The sequence below is a fragment of the Ailuropoda melanoleuca genome, chromosome 11 (genome assembly GCF_002007445.2).
Source record: "Ailuropoda melanoleuca isolate Jingjing chromosome 11, ASM200744v2, whole genome shotgun sequence".
NCBI lineage: Eukaryota > Metazoa > Chordata > Mammalia > Carnivora > Ursidae > Ailuropoda > Ailuropoda melanoleuca.
In genome coordinates this window covers 42,168,542-42,190,164 of record NC_048228.1, presented here as the reverse complement: position 1 = coordinate 42,190,164, position 21,623 = coordinate 42,168,542, and the positions used below count along the sequence as shown (strand labels likewise).

Sequence of the window (21,623 nt, the reverse complement as noted above, 5' to 3'; positions counted from 1 at the left end):
TCAGAGAATCTGTATTATTTCTGGGAAAGAAAAATTTATATCAAATACAAATATCCAGAAGATCCCAACAAAATGCACACGTATTTTCAATTATATATAAACAAGTAAAATTGAATGATGTGGCCTACTCAGTTAACTTAAAATCACAAATGCTTGAAGTATTAACACTACTGCAAAGCATCGGTACTAACCAAAGCTAATATCTAAAAGACGTGTACAATTTTCTGAAACGTGTCCTTTAAAAATATGTGCAAATCTAAAGTAGTATTAAAAAACAAAAACAAAGCTGAACGGGTATTAATTTTCAAGCAGAATTGAACAATGTAGAGCATATACCGACTTTAATATCATATTATATATCATATTATATATACATGTATATGTGTACATATGGATGGAAATTGACTATGACACTCTTACTCCAGTGATAATTACATCTCAAGACTGCTTTTTAAAATTTCACCTTTTGAAAAAAAAGTTTAGATCCATGAATAGTTAAATGGAACATTCAGCCCTGTAAAGGATTAACAAAGAGAGTGAAACTTGATTCACATGGTTGAAGGTCCATATTGGATTTATTTATTTATCAGATCATACATTTAGTAAGTTGCTTTTGAACCCCTTCAATTGCAAGGTGCAGTAGTAGCTCTTAGACCCGTAGGGCTGTGAATTAGAACTGATGGCATCTCTAGTTGGAAATCACATATTTTTAGTGGAGTGTCTAGTTCATGTTTATATAAATGTCTCCAATTGTTTTAATCGCATTCATAGCAATGAGTCCATATTTCCACCGAGACTGGTAGGTAAAGTTTTTTCATCTTTTCCCCCCTCTCTTGTTAATACACTGAGGAATCAAGATTCATATCCATGGGTGAGATTCACAGACGGGATTTCATATCTGTGATTGGCAGTCTAAATGAGATTCACGGTCAGACATACAGCACCACTGGCAGAGATAGAGAATCAAATGAAAAGTCAGGGGATAATGGCCAGTTGTGCTTATCATTCTCTTTCTTCCCTGCTTTCAGGCAGAAACACACTCCAGCGGCTGTCACTCACTCATTACTAGGGCTGTCTCTGCCTGGGCTGGGAGTGACACAGAGGGATACTGCCGTCTGAATTGCTAAGTATCCCTTAGGCAAAGACAATAATTAAAATATTCTGATTTCGAGATGGTAATCTTTTTGGCCTAGCACTGTGGTATAAGTGGATAAGCAAACAGAATAAATTGTTAGTACTGTGCCACACCAAGTGAAGCATGTCTTCCTTTTGTCATTTAGTTCTTTCTGCCACTTCTATGTAATATGGCCATGTGCGTGCATATTAATATGTGGCATATTTACATACATGTACAGTATATAATTTTGATGTGCATTGTTATGTATCAGTAAAAGAGAACTTTGTAATAAGCATATTCATACTATTGACTAATTGTTCCCAGGCACTTGCTAGACATAATATCTCTGAGGTCAAATTAAATATAATATGTTCTTTTTGCATTTGTAGGTGTGGGAGCAGTTAAATGAGGCTGAATTAATATCTGCAGAATTTCTCCTTTAGCCTAACACAGGGCTAGTATTTTCAGTTTATTTCACTGAATTCTACAAAAATTTACTCTATCAGTATTATTATATCTAAAGCATAATTAAAAATACTTAGTTTCCAGAAATTATGTAATTTTCCAGAAATCAAACAGCCAATACAAGGTAAAATTAAGATTTCAGCTGGGTTTTCTCTGACTCCTAAACCTATGCTTTTTCAGATACAAGTTGATTAAGCTGATGATGGACTGAGGATGGATTTATGGGTCTAAGAGTGTCATTGTTTCCCAAACAGTGAGGTGTTCTTTATAGTATGAGAAGGCTAGCCTTGTTTAGTCAAGAATTTGTAAACATTAAGAAACCAATTTTTTTTAAAGATTTCATTTATTTATTTGAGAGACTGAGTGAGTGAGAGAGAAAGCACAAGCAGGGGGAGGGGCAGAGGGAGAGGGAGAACGAGACTCTTCCGCTGAACAAGGAGCCCGACGCAGGGCTCGATCCCAGGACCCTGAGATCATGACCTGAGCCGAAGGCAGACGCTTAACCCACTGAGCCACCCCGGTGCCCCAAGAAACCAATTTGATGTGGTTCCTCGGTCCCTCCTCACACTCCCATCCAGTTGTATTAAAATGTACAACGTTAATTCTACTTGTTCATCTGATTGGCTTAAAGTTATTTCACTTCTTTGACCTTTCATGTGTTCTATAAACTTACCTTAGTGGTAGAAGAGTAGAATTTCTCAATCTAGGACAATTGTATAGAATTCAGAGGTCACAGATTCAAATGCCTATGGCTTTCACAGCTATGTGCAGATTAGGTTGGACAGGAAAGAATAGTGAGTGGTGGGCCTGTTATGAATTGGATAAGCTCCTCCTGAAGGTGTTCAGATCCACTTAGAAACAAAAATGTCTCAGTCGAACACAACACTTGGATATGAATTAATTCAACCCAGGTTGCAAGTGTACAGTACTTTGTGTTCACTTAGTGAACACTTTAATGTGCGTGGCTATTTTAAGCACATCAAAAGTTAGTGTAATACTAAAATATTATCAGAATTCAGTTAAATGTTCCATTTCCTTAATTATTCCTTCTGTGAATTATTTTCCAGGAGATTGAAGCAGCATAGTCGCTGATACATGTCTTCAGAAATACTCCGTGAGGGGTGCCTGGGTGGCTCAGTCGGTTAACGGACTCTTGATTTTGGCTCAGGTCATGATTGCAGGGTCGTAAGACTGAGCTCCCTGTGGGGCTCCTTACTCAGTGCAGAGTCTGCTTGTTCCTCTCCCTCCAANTGCAGAGTCTGCTTGTTCCTCTCCCTCCGATCCTCCCCCCACTCTCTCTCTCAATCTTTTCTCTCAAATAAATAAATAAATAAAATCTTAAAAAAAAAAAAGAAATACTTCTTTAACCATAAAATAAGAAGGCAAACCAGGATTCAAGACCTCTTTCAAGGTCATATATGGTTATGCCTGTTTCATAAATGAGAAATTTAAGTCACTAGGGAAATAAAAATATGCTATAAAACATTTCTAAGAAATTAAATCACATGCGTCAGAGGTCTAGCCCTTCAAAGTTGATACTAGAAATTATAAAGGTTATAAAGGATATGGGATGTTCTTTGCAGGGGTGGTAAAATGAGAGAAACCATCAAGCTTTTGCATGGAGATACCCCTGGAGTTTCCTGAAGCTTACACTTTGGGGGTTGATTTGGCCTTTGTGGCTGGCCAGGCTGTGCCTTCTTCTCCTCTTCTCTGTGTTTGCCCCCCTGAAGGTGTGTTCTGGGGGAAGAGTCCTTCCATGATGGAGCAGTAGAAGAGGACCTCTGGGTCAGAAGTTTTTACATGTGGTTCTTTTCTCTTTCCTAGAACTCCCCTGACCACCCATGATGTCCTGGTGGCCTCACTGTGTGTGTATTAAGCAGTACTCAGACTGCTCAGCATTTGCTTCCAGTGAATATCCAGGCTCTGTGGATTACTTCTCCATCTTTCATTTTGCTTTACTATTTCTCCTTATTCAGCAGTGCAGTGTGAATAGATTGGATTATAAGTTAATGCAGACCTATGGGTTGTTGCTAGGACAAAAAAGGCAGGCTTTGTTTGGGGAATGACATTTGTTCTCCAGTTTTCCCCTGGAAACATAAGAGCCTTTCCTTTTTAAGCAGATTTTTTCATTCTGAAACCATGGTAAACATTTCCAATTGATTGGGTAGGCACAGTGTACCTTTCAGGGACTCTGCTGCTGGTGGGGAATCTTCAGCTGAGCACACACTCATGTGTTAACTATCTTGCAGGAGGCGATCGAGATCGGATGACAGCAAACCATGAGAGCTACCTCCTTATGGCGAGCACCCAGAATGATATGGAAGACTGGGTTAAATCCATCCGCCGAGTCATATGGGGACCTTTCGGAGGAGGTGAGTATATATAGAATTATGGAAGAATGGAAAGGGAGGCCAAACCTGTTCATCCTTGCCCTCCCAGGTGATGTTACTATGAGCTCCTATTTTCTTTTCTTTTCTTTTTTTAAAATATTTTATTCATTATTTGAGAAGGAGAGAGAGAGGGAGCACAAGCAGGGGGAGCGGCAGGCAGAGGGAGAGGGAGAAGCAGGCTCCCTGCCAAGCAGAGAACCCAACACGGGGCTCCATCCTAGGACCCTGGGATCATGACCTGAGCTGAAGGCAGACACTTAAGCGACTGAGCCACCCAGGTGCCCCTGAGCTCCTATTTTCAAATGGATGACTATTAAAATAAATAGTAAACTATTCCATATTATTGGACATACATCTAAGTAACTCTCAGAAGTTTAATTTAAATAAAATATCATCATTAACCAACTTTATTCTATGAAAATCTTGAATTATAAAAAGGGATGATGTATTTTTTGTTTTGGATTTTTCCATTTCACTAACAATAAATAGTTACAGGAATGGTACTGTAAATGTACATTAGTTAAGATTATACAGTTATGGGGCAAAAAAATTTTTGACGAGTATTGGGAACCTAGCCTTGAGATGATCAGTGATATTGAAGAAAAATGGCAAAGTTCTAGATGAGAATCTGATTATTACTAGAGTAACAAAATGCTTTATGATCAGGCATTTTGTTTGTGGATTTGATAAATTTTTAAAAATCTTAGTTAATACAGTTTTGAGAATGCACTAAACTAAATGGTACTATAAATAGAACTAAAAGGAGAAAGAAGGTAAAAGACATGATCTTTGTCTATCAAGGATTATAAAATAAACAGATATGACATAAACAAACTACATAAATCAAAAATTCAGTAAGTGGAACCAAAATGATAAGGACTCAAAAAAATTTGTCTATAACCAACATGCATTTCCCAAAATATAAAGCCTAATTATTTTATGTTCATGAAGTAAAAATAAATTGTATTAAATCAAATTCATACTTAGCAAACCAATTATAATTCCAATATTTATTTTATATTCTCTTTTGTGTATTGTCAGCACCCTGAATTGACAAGTGAATTTTTTTTCCCTTAACATCTTAGATACTTCTTAGGCTGACTCACCACTTTGTATTTCAGCATAGCTTCAAAGGTGTGTACTTTAAAAAGTTGGAAAGTTAGGTTTCACCAGGTGAATGATACAGGTCTGCAGAGTGTCTGTTTTCTAATAGTGCCTTCTGTTGGGGAAAGGGGTGGTTCCTCACCAGGGTGACCGTTCATCCCAGTTTGCCTGGTAACAGTCTGGTTTACGATTGTTGTCCCAGGATAATCATTGACAGTGTTGCTTTTCACTTTCATGGTGTCGTAGTTTTGGTGACAACTTATAGGGTCACCCTATTTATATACTAAAATGGCTAAGGGACTATGTAGAACATTTGAAAAGACCTGTGGGCTGAGGTGCCCCCTACAACATTAGCAAAGGATGGCTCACGATTGCTCATGAGACACTTACTCACCTGCTAGAGGTTTGCTGATAGCTCCAGAGCCAGGAATTTGTGGGGTGCCTGAAGATGTGTCTTTTCAAAGTTCCTGTCATTTCTAAAGAGTCCCCCCCCATTATCAAATTTCTGGGGCTTCTGAGGTTAGGATGATCCTTAATATCTGTCGAAGGAAGTATTTTTGTTTGGCATTACTTTCATGAAGTGTGCCATTTTCTCCCTTTCCTCCTCTTCCATCTGCCCTTTTTTCAAGAAAATTGAATGAGATCCAATTAGCTTTATTAAATCAGTAGCCACAGAGCCACTACTAATGGCTCAGGAGTCCCCGAAGTTATCCCAGTGGGACTAGACAAGGGCTATATATAAATCTTCAAATTTATGAACTTGGAAGGGAGCTCTGGTACTTGATCGGTCTGTGTACAGTCGTTCTCCCCTGATCTGGGGTTTCTCTTTCAGCAGTTTTCAGTTACTCGCGGTCAAGCACGGTCCAGAAGCAGGTGACGTTCCTTCCGATCTATCATCAGAGGGGCGATAGTAACCTAATGCCATGTCTCACTTCCTTTCATCACGTAGGCGTTTTATCATCTTGCATCACTGCAAGAAGAAGGGTGAATACATTACAAGATATTTTGAGAGAGAGTGACCACATGCGTGTAACATTTACTACAGTGTATTGTTATAATTGTTCTATTTTATTATTAATTTCTCACTGTGCTCAATGTATAGATTAAACTTTATCATAAGTATATATCTAAGGAAAAAATATAGTATATATAAGGTTCAGTACTATTCCCAGTTTCAGGCATCCACTGGGGGTCCTAGAATATATTTCCTGTGGATAAGAGGGGACTACTGTACTTTATCCTATGAAACGAGCTTCAGGGATTTTGTAAATGCCTGATTCAAATTTACTTGTAAAGAGATATATTTTAGCATAGAACACTTACCATAGAAGCAATGCTCCAATAAAAACTTTTCTGCCCTTTTTGTTTAATTGAAGAGTAATGTGAGAATGCAAGGCAAGCTTTTAAATTACTCATTCAATTTGCAATGAATCGTTTGTGGTCCAACTGAACATTAGCATTTTTTAAAGTAAATACAGAATATAGAAACAAACTGAATATTGACATTGGTAGAAGATTTCAACTGTCACCCATAATCTAGGGTTTGAAATGTTCGTATTAATAAACTCCCCTCTGTTCATTGATTGCATTTTAAAGAAATATTACAAATTTGAGTTGCAAGCAAATGTACATAGCTAAAAACCCTTTTATTTACCTTATATATTAGGAGTACACCTAACATTTGGTTGGAAAAAAGTTTTCTGCTGATAAAGCATCTTTTAAAACCACTGTTTTAATTCAATCCCACATTTTGTGGATTAGGTCATCGAGACTGAGAGAGGGTGACTAATTTGCCATATATCAGTCACACTGGGAGTAACAGAACTAGGAAGGAAACTTGCGAGCTCCTCCTGCTTTCTCGCACAATAATGTGATCTATGACATGTACTGTGGGAATGAAAAACCACAATTACAAGCCCATGCCTTACAAATAGTATATCCTTCAGTATATGAAAACAAAAATTTTAAAATTATGCTAATTAAAATAAATATGGTTTTTCAAGTCCTTCAAAAATACCTGAACTGAGACCATCAAGAAAGTGAAAATATAATCAACAGATTGGGAAGAGGTATTTCCAGACCACACATCTAATAATGAACTTGTATCCAGAATTTATAATGAACTCCTACAACTCAAAAAGTGGAAATGCCCAAATGTCCATCAATGGACTAATGAGTCCATAGAGTGTGGTATATCCGTACTCGGGGTTATTATGCGGCCATAAAAAAGCAATGAGGTACTGATACCTGCTACAGTCTGAATAAACCTTGAAAACATTATGCTAAGTGGAAGAAGCCAGTCACAAAAGGCTACATAGCATGATTCTGTTCATATGACAGTACAGAACAGGGGTGCCTGGGTGGCCCAGTTAGTTAAGTGCCTGCCCTCAATGCAGGTCATGATCCCAGGGTCCTGGGATCCAGCCCCGAGTCCAGCTCCCTGCCCAGTGGGGAGCCTGCTTCTCCTTCTCCCTCTGCCACTCCCCCTGCTTGTGCTCGCTCTTTCTCTCTCTCTGTCAAATAAATAAAATCTTAAAAAGAAAAAGAATGTACATAATGGGGAAAACTATAGAGACAAAAAGTAAATTAGTGGTCACTTAGTGCTGGGATGGGAATGTTGGAGGGGGTAGGTGATAGCCCAAGATATGGGATTTCTTTTTGAGGTGATGAAAATGTTCTAAAATTGACTATGATGATGGTTGTATATATCTGTGAATATGCTAAAAATCATTGACTTGTACACTTGAAATGGGTGAATTCTAGGATATGTGGATTATATCTCAAAAATGTGTTAAAAAATTTCAAAATTGCCATTAATTGCATTTCATAAGAAAATACATTTCTCCTCCCTATCTTAGTTATGGAACCCAAGACTCTATTAAACCTAAACGAGGGGCGCCTGGGTGGCACAGCGGTTGAGCGTCTGCCTTCGGCTCAGGGCGTGATCCCGGCGTGATGGGATCGAGCCCCACATCAGGCTCCTCTGCTATGAGCCTGCTTCTTCCTCTCACACTCCCCCTGCTTGTGTTCCCTCTCTCACTGGCTGTCTCTATCTCTGTCGAATAAATAAATAAAATCTTTAAAAAAAAAAAAAAAAAAAAAAAAAAACCTAAACGAAGACCTCTTAGATTCCAGTCTCCTTCCCAATGCTTAAATATTGTTGTGGCCATTGATTAAATAGAATCTGCAAAGACATTTGGAAGGTGACATATCACTCTGATATATGATTTCTGTATACCTCCTTCGGATACATTTTAAATGTGCTTGTTAAATAGAAAGGGCCTTTCACTACCTGCACTGCATTGTCACAGCCTATTTTTAAAAAGTTAAAATTTTTCATGAGACACCTAAGCTTATGCTTGTTCAGGTTGCATACACATGTAAAATATTCCCCCTTTACCATTACAATAATAAGACATTCAATGAAAAATAGGAGACCCCCAGGAGCTTGCCAAGCTTTTCAGTCTCTTAGAAATGAAGACCTGTAGGGCTTTGGAATTATAGGCCTTTTCTTTTTATTAAATAAAGCAAACTTACAACAGATAATCAGATAAGGGAAGGGAACCAATGGAAATGGAAGAAGTGGACATTTGCTTAACAACCTAGCCTGATAAGAAAATTCAGTATTGAATCTAGATACTTCCAGCTTTGTATGATCGGCTTAAAACCACTTGTAAACAATCGCTTCCCCATTAATAATCCCATTAATAATGCTGAGAAACACACGGTTTCTGCCTAAAAGTCAAATCTGAAATTTAGGATGTCAAAGCATTTATTTAGCTTTGGAAAAGTTTAGGTTTGTTTTGCTTGTTTATGTTTGCTTTTTTTTAATACTGTTTTTTTTTCTTTTTAAAGATTTACTTATTTATTTGAGAGAGAGAGAGAGCACAAGTGGAGGGAGGGGTAAAGGGAGAGAGAGAATCTCTAGATTCCCTGCTGAGCGCGGAGTCCCATGTGGGGCTCAATCCCAGGACCCTGAGATTATGACCTGAGCTGAAATCAAAAGTTGGACGCTTAACCAACTGAACTACCCAGGCACCCCTGCAGTGTTTTATTGTTTTGGTTTTTGGGGGATTTTTTTTTACAATTCTTTTCAATTGTTTTTGAGGCAATGTGTATGGAAGTGCCAAGCCCATCGTATAACCTCATTGAGTGTTCATTAGATTTGAGTGTTTTGCCTAACTCTAACTACTAACAAAATCAGGTTCTCCCCATATTTCTGTCTCCTTACAAAAAGAGTTCAGTCAGAGACCCATTGATGCAGTAAAAATACTGAGTGTGAGTAATCTTCATGATGAATAACTGGCATATAGTCAAGCAAGGGTTAATTAAGCGGTGATGTGGTCTTGCTTCTGACACAGACAGCTGTGTGATCTTGGATAAGGGGTATTACCCCCCCAGACTTTCAGTTTGCTTGTTTGTGAAATCAGAAAATTAGACAAAACCATTAACTGAGATTTGTTCTAGCTCCAAAGTCCTGGGATTACGTGTGTTCCCTCCATGCCAATGCTCAGGTCAGTGAGGTTTTCAGTTGGCTGAAGTGCCTCTCAGTCCAGCCTTGCCGCTGTCTTGTTTATACTGAGTTATACTCTGTGCTTCCTTCTTTTGCTAGTAGTATGCTGTGACACTGAAGGCAAGAACAAATTTGAACCATTGGGCAGAAATCACTACTGATGATTCCTTCTGTGACAAACTATTACCTATCTGGGCATGCTGGTCAGAGAAATGATGTTTCTAAAGGGAGCGCCTTTGCAGTATTCCTCACAGTTTTGTACCGTGCCTGTCAAATGGCTTGGAAGGAACGCAGAGACCTTGGGGGTCAGTTGGGGTTAAAGCACTAGCAGCCCGAAATCTGCTCATGGAACAGAGAGGTGGATGAATGATTAACCCAGCGGGTCAATTGTTCAGTGAGTGGGATTGAGAGTGTTGGTGGACATGGGGGCTGGGGCGGACAGGGTGCGTGCAAAAGCAGAGGAGAAAGTTGAAAACCGGATTGGTTTTCAAACTGTAACCCAAGAAATATATATGTATGTGTAAATATGCAAGCACACCCATGAGTTGATTTGAGTTGTTTTATGGTCCAGGTCCTTTGTTACCAGATGGAGACTATTTTTCTACTTCACAGACATGCACATGTGTACGAGTCCGCACACATATGTTTTAGTGATATGCATATTGAAGTCAGCACTCACCAATAGATGGAATTGCAAAATCTCTGAAAAAGTCTTGTCTAGGAAGAGAATAAATGCAGGAGGGGGGGTAAAAGCTTACCCCCTTGGAGTTGGTTTCTGGTGCCATTTGCTTTCTGGAACGGCTGAGGCAGCCAGCTCTGAAGGCGCTGCACAGACAGGGGCAGGGAAGTGAGCACAAAGTCAGAGGAGGAAGGAGGAAGAAAGGGCTTGCACGCCCTGTGGCATTCTGCCTCCTCCCCTCATTCTGTTGTGACTGCACCTGCTGCATGTGACCAGCGGGCACTGAAGGCAGCCGCAGCCACAGCTCGGTGACGAGGCAGCTGCCGCCGTGCCAGCTCCCGCCCAGCCCTCATTGAGAAAAGGGGAGCCGGAGCCGGAGGAGGGGGAGGAGAAGCTCCCTGCAGAGCTGCCTCCTCCACAGATCCCAGGAGGCCCCTTGGAAGGGGCACTCAACTGTTCTGACGCGGAGATTCCCTCGGAAGCCCCGGGAGTTTGGAGACAGAAGGGAAAAGGGAGAAGCCCGCAGAGAGCATCGAAGGATGTGGGGTGCTGTAAAAGGAACTGGGGAGTCCTTTGAAAAGAACCTATCATGCGCTGAAATGCTTTCTGGAGAAGGTGCCATTATTTGCCTCCCCTTTTGCTCAGCCGAAAGGAGCCAGCAAGGACGGTCCTGAAGTGTTCCTCAGGGGCCTTTTGGTCATTGTTCCTTTTTCCCCTTGCACAGGACTGTTTGCTGACCTTTCCAGAGGAATCTCAGTCCCCCCAGTTCCAGCTGAGAAGACAGTTCTTAATAAAAAAAAAAAAAAAACCTCCTGCTGTTTGAATGGGAGGTGCAGCGCGCTTGCTGCAGTCCTCTTTGCTGTGACATTTTGGAATGTCTGCAGAAACTTAAAAACAAAACAAAACACCAAAACCTTAAAACTCCTTGGATTAGGCAAGAGAAAAGGAAGTGTTTTGTTTGTTTGTTTGTTTGCCAAAACAAGAAGTAAAGGAGAGGTGATAACTTATCCCTGATCCAGGAGCTGGATGATAAAAGCCTTCGAGTTATAGGAGTCAGCACTTGCACCCTAACAAATAAACATGAGAAGGAGTGGCTGTGGGGTATCGCGCAGAGGCCGGTCTTAAAAGAAGCCTGAGACTGGCTCGGAACTTCGGGCCTGTATGATGCCTGAAGACCGAACTACTGGGGGACGGCCCTCAGGTGCCTTAGCGTCAACTCCTTTCATTCCTAAAACTACGTACAGAAGAATCAAACGGTGTTTTAGTTTTCGGAAAGGTAGGTAGATGATCTGTTCATGTCCGTTTAAAAAATATACATTATATTCGCTGGGGCTTTAAGGTCAGTAGATATTCAGATAAAATGGAAGTTTGAAAACCAAGAGATTAGAACTGTAGAGGAGTGATTGATGTGTGTCTCTGCTTGCCTATATTTATTTTTCAAGGTTCCTATTGATCGGTTTATGACTGAATGGGCTGGGTAGGTGGGGCTTAAAGAATGGAAGTCCTATGGGGATCACCTTGACCGACTGAAAGCCCGCGAGCTGGCCTGGCCCTTCTGGGAGGAGGGGCCAAGGCGACCTTGGGCTGCTGCCAGACCCAAATCAAGAAGCCATGTTGTGAGTTCTTGAAATCAGTCCCTCTCAAATCCTTGTTCTCTGCTCCCATCACATCAGTTTTGTTCTGGCTGCCTGTGCTTGCCTCCCCTCCCCTGCTGAGAAAATTTGAATAATTAGGTTATCTGTAGTGACCCCTTTTCAGGAGCCTTTTGACCATATTGACTAAAGAAGTAGGAATCACCTTGACTTTCCAAATACATCAAAAGGTGGCATTGGCAAAGGCCAAAGATACGAGCTATCAGGAACAGGGAGTGGGAAAATCCAACAATTCCTGATCAATAAAAGAAGCTATGCATTTCACAATTGATTTGTGTAAGGGGAGTTATAGGGTACAGCATAGGTAAAATAAAATGCTTTTAGAAAATATTTATGTATCAAAATATTTTTACATGTCCTTTTGCTTTAAAATGGGGATAATTAAGTGACGTGATTATTTAATTTGGAACTAGGTAGTTATAATTTAATGTCATGCATAGTAAGCTTATAATTTGACCAGGAGCAGATATGACTAGCATCTAAGGTTCTTTCTCCCTTTTTCTTTGATCTGCCACCTATTAATTAACCCTTTCTACTAACCAACAAAAAGAGAGAAGAAAACAAAGTTAGGAAAAAAACAAAAAAACAAAGCAAGATATGGAAGGAACTTTTTAAAGACTAAACCTTGTTCCTTCTGAGTCTTTCTCTTTGAACAGTTAAGATCTGCCTATGATCATTATCATATATTATTAGCAAGGAACTTAGGTTTAATTTATATTCCTCTCTCATCCACAAAGGTAATTAAGTGAGAGATACATGCCTCATATTCTATAGATCTTTAGAGATTTCATGGTTACTGTCAAGATTGCATCATTGACAGAGAAATTGGTAACAATAGAAATTGAAAAAAAAAAAAGCTAGGGAGTCATTGCTTAAAGGACTTTCTCTCTTTTTCTAGCTCTTCCAGCCCTCAGCAACTAAAGTGAGTTTGTCCAAACATGCAAAGAAGGTCTACTTTTCCAGGCTATTGCCACTCATTTATTAACATGAGATGTTCTGGGGACATTTAATGTATCTTTGAAGCACAGAGCAAGGTGTTTTTGACCTTTTCCACCTTCCCTCCAGTAGTGGAGCATAGCGTTATCTGCAAGAATCCTGCCTAAGATTACTATTCATTATTACTATTCATTATGCCCTCTTCCCTTTCTCCTTAAATACCAGAGAGGGAAGGCAGTGTCTGTGGAGAGAATCCCCCTGGGCTGGCAAATGGCTACCACAGGAGTGGGGAACAGCTTCCACCTATCATCTCTTGTGGGTTATTTTTAAACTAGTGTCCTGTCCTGTGCAGTTTTAGTAATCTGAGGAATGTTCAGCACACGAGTCAAGGATTAACAGATTTCTAATTTACAAAGCTGTATTCTGGTTCCTGTCAGAACCATAAAGGAGAAGAGGAGCGAGAGCATGGATTTGTTTTCAGTTTCCTTCCCCTTTAGCCAGAGCTGGACTGCACACCAGGCTCCCCCCTTCCCGGGAGGCTCTGGGAGCAGAGCAGCTCCCGCGTGCAGCGCTAATCACTCCAGCCGCAGGGGCCTGACTCACTGCGGTGTTTACATCTTTATTTAAGGTCCTGCCCTGAAAAGAATGGACTTTTCTTTCGATCCTGGGTCCCCAAACCATGCTACCTTAAGAAGAGAGTGTTCTTTTGTGCTTTGTTTCATCTCCTGGGTACTCAAGTAGTTGGAGAAGTGGACCCGTTTCTGCTTTCCTCAACCAAGCCTGTTGGAGAGCATCGGCTTAAGTCATTTCAATGCAAGCAAAAGGGAGAGTGCATGATTCATGGAAAAGCCCCCAGAAGCAAAGAATGTTGACGTGGCTGCTTTTCCTGAGCCACATTTAAAACATCTTTTTTTTTTTTTTTTTTTTTTTTTTTTTTTTACCATTGTCAAGTGTAAGCCAACAGAAGCGGAGACTTGCCGCTTTCGAAATGCCCTAAGAATGAAGTGTGGAGTTGAGTTAAAGTTTCCAGAGGCCTGGTGGTCATGCAGCCTGCATGCTGGGCAGGCCCTAACTGACGTCTCAGGGTTGTTTCCTCTTCCAGATCCCTTTGGTCCTTTACTGTCCTTTTCATCCATTTCTTCGTTTGGGTACTAATACAGATCACTGAAAATGTTTTCCCAGTTTGAAAGATCTAGGAACCGAGAAACATTTCTTAGGCAGGAAGCTGGGGATGGTAATGCTTTGGATTTATGTTTTGGAGAGAGAATGATTCCAATGTATTTTACCCTGTTGATTTGGAGACTACATATGTAATTTTTTTTTTTTTTAACCTCTAGAAGACTAATAGCTAGTATGGGAAGCATAACCAACCTTTTGATTACCTGGAGGTGCATACTACCTTGGTTCCCGAATGTTCATGTTCATTTCTGGTCATAATAGGCTAGCTAGCTGATTTAAGGTTGCTATGCTCACAGGACACACTGAAGTAATTTTTAAAATTCTAACTGCATCTTGTTTTGGGTTTTTTTTGTTTTATTGTTGTTCTTTTTCTGTTTTTTTTCCTGAGGCGCTCTCCTCTCAGAGATAAATCATCATTCATTCTCTAGAGCTTCTCCCCTAAACCGTAACCAGTGAGTGGCCGTGCACTGTTGCTTCTTCCTTCCTTATAGACTTCCAGCTGCATTTCAGTTTCTATCGCCTTAGTTCTCTGTGCCTTTATTGCTTCAGGCACACAACTTATTTTGACCTAGGAAGAAGCTCTTCAAAACAGCATCCATCCTCCCTTGTTTCCACCCTAATGTTCTTCATAAATTCCTACCACACACAGGCCATCAGTAAAGCACTGATCAATTGGTATTCCTGAAATAGTATTCTCAAGCGTCCCACAGCTCAGATATTTTTATGAGTCCCTCTTGCTCCCGGGAGGAAGTCCTAACTGTTTCATGTAATTATCAAGGCCTTCTAACCAATTCCATCTATTCCCTGGAGAATAAACTCCCAGTTCCCCAGACTGTCCCCTCTTTCTCCCTAAACACATGTCCCACGCCACTTCTTTGCTTTTTTTCACTATGCTATTCTCCCTGCTCTGTTCAAACTTTATGCTTCCTTCTAGGCATTGTTGGCTCTCATTTCTCATCAAGCCTTCTCTGTTCACCCAAGCCTTCTGTGTAGTCCTTATATTTCTTATCTGCTGCCACATGGCCACCTTATCTTCATAGCCATCCTTAAGTGCTTTATATACATTTATGGTAAAAGATAGGATAGATAGATCCCAGATCTGCCACTTTCCAGATCTGCACCTAGCATCTCTGAATTGGTTTGTAGAAGGGAGACCTCCTTGCAGAATACTTGGAATGTCAATTAAGAAAATACATGTAAATTGCACAGCTTGATACCCACACGTAAATGGTGTCTGCTGGTCTGAGAGCTAGGCCACTAGGCCACTGTGCTGGCATTATTACACTTACTAGTTTTTCCAAGACTTTATTTTCCTTCCTCCTTCTCCACTCTGACTACAAAAAGAATCAAGATCTACCAAACATTCACTGGTTATTATAGATTCGGAGCTCCGGGGATTACAAGATTTCTATCCATATACGATTTTTTGGTTGCTTAGAGAATGTTGACGATAGACTGAAGTAAACTTTGGCTGTCTTTGTTACTGAGTTCTGTACTAAATTGGATGTCTTTTATCTTGATTTGTCTATTTATCGTGGCCGAATGTTCATTTTTAATTAAAAATTATTATAATCCTGGTGATACCAAGTCTTGTTCTGCTAGCAGGATTGTAGTAAGCAGAAAGTTAAGTAAAAGCAAATTCTCTATATGGCTTTGTATGTGATCTATAGGAGGAAAAGGACAGGAACTCTGAGAAATCATGACAGCAGAGAATTTGAGTAATAATGGAAAAGTTTAACTTCTGGCTTTTCATCAGCACACTACAGACTTTTTTGTTTTCAAGTTTTTATAGAAATCAGTGTCACAGCCTGAGAATTATTGATAAGTGTCAGTTTACACTGGAGTTACTCACTCATTTCCGTAACTGAAGGAGTGAAGTAGCTTGTTTTAATGCACACATTAGTTCCACAAATGTTTATGGAGCACTCGATCCTTACCCACTTTGGTATTAAGTTCCAGGGACATAAGCAAGAGCGTTTGCTTATCTGTCCTGGCGCATTCAGGCTGCTGGAACAAAATACCATAGACTGTGTAGCTCACACACAACAGAAATTTATTTCTCACAGGCTGGAAGTCTGAGATCAGGCTGGTATGGTTGGGTTCTGGTGAGAGACCTGTTCTGGGTTGCAGACTGTCAATTTCTTGTTGTACGCTCAAGGGACAGAATAGGAAGGAGCAAGAGAGCTCTCTGGAGCCCTTTTACCAAGGCACTAATCCCATTCAGGAGGGCTCCACCCTCGTGACCGAATCAGCTTGCAAAGGCCCCACCCTAATACCATCACCTTAGACAGTAGGTTTTCAACCCAGGAATTTGGAGGGGACACAGACACTCAGACCATGGCTTTGTGGGAGAATGGAGTCTGAGCTGTGGAGTCCTTCAGATCCCGCACCAGTCTCAGTTCAGTCCTGGTGTCTGTGGCACCTTGGGAAATTTTCCTACTCCTCTCTGGCTTTTTTGGATAGACACATCGTCTACAGCTGTTATCCAATATTATTTATAATAGTAATTACTGTAAAATAATTATTTTTATTGTAGTGATTGTAAAAGTACAATCCTTGTTTGACTGGTGAGAGAGAGTAGTCCAGTACAGATAGGCGTGTAAACAAATAATTACAAAGCAATGCTAAGAGACTGAAGCAGAAACATATCAAGCTTTGGGTCTGGAGCTATGAGGGAGTGTTAGTAAAGAATTTACACAGGAGATGATATGAATTGAACCTTGCAGAATAAGTTTCCTTAAGCTGACTCATGATGGCAAAACCTACCTTCTAGAAGGAGGCCTGAAGATATGATAAATCATATTTCACTTAGGAACAACTAATAGTGCGGTATAGACAGAGAGAGTGTTGTTTGTGAGCAAGCAGTAGAAATGAGGGTGGGTATGGCGCAGGGCCTGGCACACTGTGGGCGTCACCTAAACATTTGTTGATTGAATGGCAGATAAAGAGGCCGAGATCAGAATGTGGAGACTTTCTATTGCGTGAAAAAGAGTTTGGTTGGCAAGTGGGCAGCACTGGAAGAAATAAAGCAAAGGAATGTCATGATCCAATTTAAATATTATGAAGATTACTATGGCAGCACTTGCCTGAAATAGATACTCTGCTCTTCAAAAAAGCACTGAAGAAATATTGAGGATCTAGCCTAATGTAGTGACAGTGAGTTTGGAAGGGACCCATGGTGACTAAGTGAGGATCATGAAGGAAGGAGGAATTTAGGCTGACTCTCAAATGGCACTTCAAATGTTCAGGAGGATAACCAAAACTAGGATTACAGGAAGTAGAACAGGTTTTAAAGAAAAGGTGACTTTGTTTTAGAAATTCTGAGTTTGGGAATGTTTTGAGATAGCTATGTTGAAGGGTCTAACGGGCACTTAGAAATCCAATGCCAAGGATTCTAAGAATGGCCCAAACTGAGATACAGATCTGGGAATAACTGATAGACAGTGAGATTACATGTAGTCAGGCAAAGAAATTGTGTCAAGTAGCATAAAAATAGGGCTGAGGACAGAACCCAGAGGACCAACAAATTTATGAGAAGAGTGTAGTAAGTAGCACAGTCAAGAAGGAGATTGATAAGAGTATTCTGGAAGGCAAGAACTATGTAACACATGAAAAGCGTCAGGAAGAAGAGTGACACTGACAGTTTTAAAGGGAGTGAGGCATGAAGTAATACAAAGAGTAAATTTGGCTTTCAATGATTTGGCAACTAGGAAGTTGCCGATGACTATAGAAAAACCTTTTTTAGTAGAATGACTGTCAGAGTCCAAATTGCAATAGGTTTGCAAAAGGACAGAAAGTGATGAAATGGAGCCAGGGTTATACTTAACTGGGAACCAAGGAGCAAAAAGAATAAATAATTGCGAGGCACAGAAAATCCAAGAAGGTTTGGCTTTGTGTTTGTTTATTCATATTTAAGATCAGTGGAATATGAATACATTTATCTGATCACACTCAGTTAACTTCACAGGCTGCCTCTAGCTATTGAGTGTATATATCACCCATAAAGGAGGAACCTCACAAATCCTGAAGGAGATTTAGATATCTCTCTCTCTCTCTCTCTCTCCAGTTGGAACAGCCTCCCACAGGTATAATAAAATCACCTCTGTAATTTACCTTCTCAGCCCTGTGAAAAGTCACCTCCTTGGTGATGCTTTATGACACCATCAATGTACTTCCAAGGGAAGTACACATGATGTACCTTTGTCAGGTAGTGTGAAACCTCCCCTGGAATTTAAATGGACATAGCTAGAACCGTTTGCATGACTCACATCACAGAGTATATCCTTGTTAATAATCTACTAGTCAATGTGTCCTTTTGCCCATGCTGCTAGTTGGGGATAGGCTCATGACCTTTGTGCTTTCTTGTTAATCTTAAAATTTGAAGTTTCACCGCTTCCTCAATGAAAATGCTAAACAAAGCAGCTTAAAATAAATTTCCCTCTAAACTTCCATGCAAAAAAACACGCTCATATAGGACGTTGATTCATATCTACCATTGTAAGACAGAGATGTTTGGGACATTCTGTTTCCAATGCCACAAAATGGGAAGTATACATCTATTATAATCACTTACTAATTCTTTGCAAGACCAGAGTTAAAGCAGAAATCATTAATTTTCCACAGGAATCTCTAATCTATCTATATGCTTTAATTCTCTTCATATTATTGCTAAATAGACATAGCTCTTTACATAAAGGAGATCATTTCCTTGGGCAGGATGCATAAGATGTTCAGAGTTTTCTCCTTCTTTTTTTTTTTTTTCTGATCTTCCTCCAAATTTGCATTTTCTCAGCAGATATTATTCCTGCTAGTGTGATGACAGAAGTTTAGGTCAGAAAGCTAGCAAGCAGCAGGTTTCTTCCTCAGTAACTAATTTTTCAGCCCGTGTGCACACTACAGTGTATTGTGTAATAGATACAGAGTGGCTCTGAAATCCAAAAGCCTTGAACAAATCCTGGCTCCATCATTTACTAGCTGTGTGACATTCAGCAAGTCACTCAACCTTTCTGTGCTTCAGTCTCCTCCTCAGTAAAGTAGTGGTGCCCACTCCATAAAGCCCAGATGAGAATGCAAGCTGGTACAGCCACAGTAGAAAACAGTATGGAGTTTCCTCAAGACATTCAAAATAGAGCTACCCCATGACCCAGCAATTGCACTACCAGATATTTACCCCAAAATACAGATGTAGTGAAAAGAAAGGGCACATGCACCCCATTGTTCATAGCAGCAATGTCCACAATAGCCAAACTGTGGAAGGAGCCAAGATGCCCCTCAACAGATGAATGGATAAAGATGTGGTTCATAATAAAATGGAATATTACTCAGCCATCAGAAAGGATGAATACCTACCATTTGCACTGACATGGATGGAACTGGAGGAGATTATGCTAAGTGAAGTAAGTCAAACAGAGAAAGACAATTATCATATGGTTTCACTCATATGTGGAACATAAGGAATAGCTCAGAGGACCACAGGGGAAGGGAGGGAAAACTGAATGGGAAGAAATCAGAGAGGGAGACAAACCATGAGAGACTCTAGACTCCGGGAACCAAACTGGGGGTCACAGAAGGAAGGGGGGAGGGGGATGGGGTAACCAGGTGATGGGTATTAAGGAGGACACGTGTGGTGCTGAGCACTGGATGTTATACACAACTAATGAACTGTTGAACACTACATCAGAAACTAATGATGTACTATATGTTGGCTAATTGAACATAATTAAAAAAGACAAAATAAAATACTGTGAGTTTTAAATGAAAGAAATGCAGATAAACCACTTGTACTAAGGCCTGACATACATAAGTACATCTTCGCTAATATCACTTTTTAGAGCTCAGAAATGATATTCTATTTTATTAGTTTTTAGAATTTACTAATATTTTAAATTACTAGAAAATGAGAACATATGATAATTGTGATTAAATAAAGAGGAAATGGACTGGTATTTGGGAATGAGCAAAGGCTTTAAGGCTGAATGAATCTGGATATGGACTTCCATTCTGACACTTCATGTTGTGTAACTAACCTTGAGCTATTCGTTTAATCTCTCTGAGCCCCAATTTCCTCATGTATAAAATAGTTACCTTATATATTTATTATGAAAATAAGAGAATATATGTCAAGGACTTAGTACATAATAGGTACTTAATAGATGGAAAGATGTTAGGGCTTTTGGCTTTTCGTTTCCTGCTATACTTCTTAAGTAAATTCTTACCACAACACAAAGCTGTATGTACAAAAAAGAAGGAAGGAACGAAGGAGAGAAGGAAGAGGAGAAACCAGAGTGGCCATAAAGCAAAGCTTACCTCTTCCTTTATCACGTCCCTAAGTTTTGGGAAAGAAGAAATCCTGAGAATTTTAAGAAAAGAATGTTTGACTGTTTTTTATTACCGTATAAGACAAAATCTCAGAAGTTTGGTTCTCATTTGTAGCACACATAGATGTTGAGTTGCAACATCTTTAGTAGGTTTTCTGCTGGATTTAGAGAGAAACTTTAGATACTATCTTTATCCATCGAGAACAATAAGTGAAAAACCACAGATACATAAGATGTATTCCCAGATGTCAATATCGTTATTTTTTAAAATGAACTATTAGTGCCTTCGAAAGGCTATTTTCTTAATTTTGGCAGAATAGAATCTGAACATCTCAGGCAAATAAGCATCAAGGAACTCCACAGGGGGGGAATTTAAAGAACTCCACAGAAAAAGAGTCAGTATTCTCCATTCATAATCAATTTTCAAGCTTTGTTATTAAAATACTAAAATATCTTCAAAGTCATTATGAGCACTGTCCGGGTTAGAATTCAGTATTGCTGCAAGCAACAGAAAACCCAGCTAACGGTGCTTAAAAAGCATTTTTCTCACATTAAAAAAAAATCATAAATAAGGCGCTGCTGGTATTGGGTCAGTGGTTCAATGATTTCATCCCCATTGTCTCTGAATCTTTCAGGCTTTCCCTCACGATTGTTACTTAATAGTCAAAAGATGACTCTTAGATAAACAGGTAGCATGTCCAAGTTTATGGTAGAAAAGAGGAGAGATTGGCAATTCCAGCTTTCTCTTTCATCAAAAAAAAAAAGAAAATATCTTCCTAGAGACTCCAAAGACTTCTTAAAAAGTGGGAGAGCTGTTTAATTTTCTAGTCCCTAAAATGGAAATGACAAGAGAAAATAGGGGTATTAATGTCTATTGAGTTAGCAAACAATGTTTGACACACCATTGAGAAATTGCTTTTTCCAAAGTCTACAAATTTAGCTAAATAGACCTGTTACCTGCATTAATTTTCCTGCCCTTAGAAGATGCCATTTTCTAATTTTACTTTCTATGTTGTGGATATTAATATTACTTCACTTAAATTTTTTCCTAAAATGAATATGTGAATTCCCTTAATACTAGATTTGATATCAGGTGTTGAATCATTTGGTTTGTTGTTGTCTTATTGTTTCTACCAGGGCTAAAAATTTTCTCTTTGTTAACAGTCATTTACTGCTTAGAATGTGATAGTTTTGCATTGCTGAACCCATACATAAATTATTTTACAGATAGGGAGGTAAAACATTTGTTTTTATTGTTAAATCTTAACCTA

The 21,623-nt window shown here is 39.6% G+C and overlaps 1 protein-coding gene across 5 annotated transcripts in view; it reads left to right on the top strand.

Moving 5' to 3' along the window:
• The window catches only part of ARHGAP24 (Rho GTPase activating protein 24), a 500,478-nt gene that overhangs the window by 415,321 nt on the left and 63,534 nt on the right, over positions 1 to 21,623 (top strand). For 4 of the 5 annotated variants that reach the window (XM_034671582.1, XM_002913592.4, XM_019806282.2 and 1 more), the window contains one exon: positions 3,832 to 3,954. In XM_034671582.1, coding sequence (XP_034527473.1) covers positions 3,832 to 3,954 — 123 coding nt within the window. Of the gene's footprint in view, positions 1 to 3,831; positions 3,955 to 11,133; positions 11,545 to 21,623 lie in introns of those variants that run through there. The other variant, XM_002913594.4, reaches the window with a different exon arrangement.